The following is a 4,187-nucleotide window of genomic DNA, read 5'->3' as shown; positions in this document are numbered from 1 at the left end:
CTTATAAAGCTCTCGTAGATAAATCATCGCACAGTAAGAAGGAATCACATAACTTAGGTTCTTAAAAAGTTGGAGCCAGAGATGCGCACCCATTTTTATTTATATGCATTTTTTTTATTCCCGATTGATTGATAAAAAGAAAAAAAATAATAATAACTCCGTTTTATAGAACATTAAAATTTTGTCCTTTTACTTGTTTTGGCCTCTTTTTGGGATAAACAGTGATGAGCATCGACTTTAATTTTTGTACTTGCTTTTTTTGCGGTGAAAACGCATTAGGTGCTTGCAAAAATTTTGATCATCGACTTCTACAGGGGAAAATGATAAAGAAATGGGAAATACCAGTCTACATAACGGTTGGATTCGATGGTTTCGACTTTCTTCTACATAAAATAATAGTTTTCCATCTAACATTATTGATTTCTTTAGCGTACGCCAATGCTAATCATGGACTGTGTCTTCCAAATTCATTACTTTTGTTGCTGCCAAACCCCACCAAACAAGTTCAGAGGCTTACTGTGATCCATAAGCCATCCATTATATCCTCCATTGTCGGTTTCGGTTTCAACAATATATAATAGTGACGACTGAAAATGCCATTTTTTGCCACTTCTTGCAAAAGTTGCTCAGGGATGTACTGTTGCAGCTCGAACAGGTAATTCTGCCACACCCAGCGTACTCACTAGACATCCTAGCCTTCTGATTACCGCTTGCTCAGACCGGTGTAGCGTCGCTTGGTTGGGATGCGGACCCCGCAACGTTGAAGAAGTATGAAAATGGATCGGTGAGTAAATCGCTGCCATATGCTGCTTCTTCCGACATGATTTCGTCATAATGTTAAAAATTTTGTTAAAATTTCGTAGAAAATGATGGAAACTATTTTGATTAATTTTCTACAATAAATGACTTTTCCAAGCGAAAAAATGGCCACAAATTTTATAAACACTTAATAATATTCAGCGATTGCAAGAGCCATTGAATCATAGGGTAACAATTTTAATAACTGTTACAAATTTTTTTTTTGGTTTTTTTTAAATTAAAAAATTTTAAACTAAGTTCGACACCCTTTGGTTTTTATTAAATACTTGTGAAAACTTTTGTGTGTGAAAAAACAGAGCGATTGTTTGATCTTGTAAGCAGATGCTAAAAAAAATGCATTTTTCATAAGGAAACTCGTGAGAATTATCCATAATATTCGAAAGGGAGTATTTAAGAGTCTTTAAGAAAAAAATTTTATTAAAATATTTGCTACGCAATCTTGTCGTGTCGCTGACTCGAAGTACGAGTGCTTGTAGTGATTCTTATTTATGATTTCAAGTTATATCTGGGTTGTCTGGAAGAGTAAAGTGGCATCCGTCAATTCGTGAACGCAAGGTTTAAGGCGCCTTTAATGTACTTTTCTACTGGATTTTTACGCAAACGCTTGTCTCATCTTATATTTATTTAATTTTTAAAATCTACTGCTCATTTTGGTTATATACCTTTCATAAAAAATCCTTTTTTTGCTTAATCTTCTATTGTTAAGCTTAGCAAGTTGTAGAAGCCATAGATAATCCATTCAACAAAAAGACTCATATTGTCACCAATTGATTGTTCATTTAAAGTCGATTAGTTAAATTCAACTACCAATTTACTTATTATGCATCAACGTAAAATCAATTCATGGGTAAAAGTCTGTACTTGATTTTTTTCTAACGTATCAGCTTTCATTTATAATACGACAGTTTGCAAGATAGATAAGCTACTAGTGTGGTATGAAGCAATCGCCTAAACAATGTTCTTAAAAAGTTACAACAAAGCTTGCCCCCTATCTTTTTTTTTTATGGGATATGGATATTTTTCAAACGATTTCCAACTTATATAAATTTATATATTTTTGTTTAAAGTGCAATCACCACATTTTTATTTATTTATTTTTATCAAAATAGTTAATAATACATCTCATATTAAAAAATAAAAATAATAAAAAATACCACAAAACATGATAAGCCTTCCGCGAAGCAAAATAAAAAAATACATAATTGAAAAGGAAACAAATGAACGTTAAACCTATACCGAGAGCATGTTTGTAAAAAAATATAATAATAAAAATAATAATTTCTTTTACTTTGTAATCTTAAATTAAATCCTTAAAATGAACTAAATTCTTCATACCATCCTTTAACGAGGAATTAAATTAAAAAAAAAAATAAAAAAAAGACATTGTTTGCGATATATTATATTATTGAAAAATTAAATAAGATTTTAAGAAAAATTATTTTTCTTTAGTTTTCGTTGATTTGTTGTTTTTGTTTACTTAATTTGAAATATTGCGCTTAACATTTTTTTAAAAATTACATATAAAAAGTTTTTTTTCTTCATTTTTAGTACAATTTCTATTATTGTTTTTATTTTTATTTTTATTTTTTTTTTTTTTTTTGCTTATGTTCCGCTTTTACCAATCATCAGCGATTAAATTTCTGCCAAAAATAAAAGAAAAATGAAATAATTTTAAATTATTATTTAAGAAAGAAATGCTTCCAGCCTGAGGTAGTTTGTAAAAATGTTAGGCTTTGTTGGTGTAGTTGTGGGTTTTGTTTCTTATCTTATTATTATTATTATTATTATTATTATTATTATGATTATTATTGTTATTATTATTTTAAACTTTTTTTTCTTGCATCTTACGAAATAAAATTTGGAAAAATTGTTGTTTTCTATTTAATTTGGATTAGACTTTTACTTAATTTAAAAAAAAAATATATATATATATATTTGTATATTATTTCGAAACTGTCATTATTGCTAATATTTTACATTTAAAATTTCAATGATTTTGCTAAAAGGGCAGCAGTAGCTTGATTTTTGTTGCCATTATGTCGACGCAGTTCGGTTATAACATCATCGCGTTGATAACCCATACGTACAAGATCGCTAACATCACCTTCGCTGAAATTATCCTGATTGGAAATCGTATTTCCAGATTTATGCGATGGATTGGCTACGTTTGAAAATAAATTTGAATCAAGTTATTCTTTCTGAACCTTTCCTTGCAGTCTTATAATCTTTTTTTGATTTCGTTCGGTTCGACCTTGAGCGAAACCAATAAATATTAAATAATATATTAAAAAATCTTATTCTATATGCGTCCAAATTTTTATTCAGACTTGCCTGCTTCTTTCTTACTTTGTTCAATAGCCTTTTGTAAAGCATGTGCTTCCGCCTCCCGCGCTGATATTTCGAGAGCTTTTAATTCCTCCTCGGAACTGGTACTTAGGCGAGCACAATCAGGCAATTCATTTTCAGGTAAAAATGGTGTCTCGGTGCCAGTAGTGCCAATGCGTAAAACATCCCGTTGCAAGTCAATATTGCACTATAAAAGGATGAAAAATTTATTTTTATTCTTAACAACACTTTACCAATCATCAATTTTAATTAAACGAAGTTTCCTTGATCGATTTACTTTTAATTCTTGGCATTTTTCGTTTCGGTTACAAAAGACTTGCGTTTACCTGATGCCGTTTCAGCATATCGAGCCCCAGCAGCACATCCATAGGCTGTTGCTCAAGTACCGAAAAGCTCGAGGCTAAATAATCATTTTCAATTTGTAGCTGCACCATATGAATACGTCCGATTATACGTTGCGTGCCCACGCCTTTAGCCACACCATTCCATCTATATATAACATAAAAACGAACAAGTTATAAAAAAATAATAATAATAATAATAAGAAAGTGATGTTCGGCGTGGACCGAATCTCGCATACCCACCACCACGCTTTTCGCACTCTACTCTCCAAGTTCTTTTATTTGATACCGATATCGCTGGTATTATTAAGAAAAAATTAATCGCGATATCTATCCTAATTCATTTTAGAATTAACCTATTTTTAGTCAGTTAATATATCGTCATTTGAGAAATGTACCAAGCAGTTGTAAACATTTTGTATTAGTTGCGTTATGATGATAAAAAAGCATAAAATCTCAAAGAGTGCAAAAAAAGGAAATTTAATTACTCGTAACTTTGTGTGGGCATAGCCGATTCTTTCTATTTCTGGACGTAAGGAGCAGCGAGTTTCGTGAAGTAAATTTGGGAATTTATCAGCATTTTTTTCAGTAACAAGCAAAAATCCAAAAATTTTTATTTAAAATAAAACTGATTTGCTTCAGTAGTAACGCTTCTGCCCTAAACAATTCTCAATTCTCAAC

At 30.6% G+C, this 4,187-nt stretch overlaps 1 protein-coding gene across 4 annotated transcripts in view; it reads right to left on the bottom strand.

Annotated features, from left to right (window-relative positions):
• Positions 1 to 2,740: 2,740 nt before the first annotated feature.
• LOC119637173 (protein DDI1 homolog 2) overlaps positions 2,741 to 4,187 on the bottom strand; it is a 5,625-nt gene continuing 4,178 nt past the window's right edge. For 2 of the 4 annotated variants that reach the window (XM_038033023.1, XM_038033024.1), the window contains exons 4-6: positions 3,492 to 3,654; positions 3,166 to 3,352; positions 2,741 to 2,980 (exon numbers count right to left, since the gene is read on the bottom strand). In XM_038033023.1, the coding sequence (XP_037888951.1) occupies positions 2,799 to 2,980; positions 3,166 to 3,352; positions 3,492 to 3,654 (532 nt within the window). In that variant the 3' untranslated portion in view covers positions 2,741 to 2,798. Of the gene's footprint in view, positions 3,071 to 3,150; positions 3,353 to 3,491; positions 3,655 to 4,187 lie in introns of all 4 variants that reach the window. The other 2 variants (XM_038033026.1, XM_038033025.1) reach the window with 2 other exon arrangements.

This window comes from Glossina fuscipes, unplaced genomic scaffold (genome assembly GCF_014805625.2).
Source record: "Glossina fuscipes isolate IAEA_lab_2018 unplaced genomic scaffold, Yale_Gfus_2 43, whole genome shotgun sequence".
NCBI classification, from domain to species: Eukaryota; Metazoa; Arthropoda; class Insecta; order Diptera; family Glossinidae; genus Glossina; species Glossina fuscipes.
This window is presented reverse-complemented; position numbering and strand designations above follow the sequence as displayed.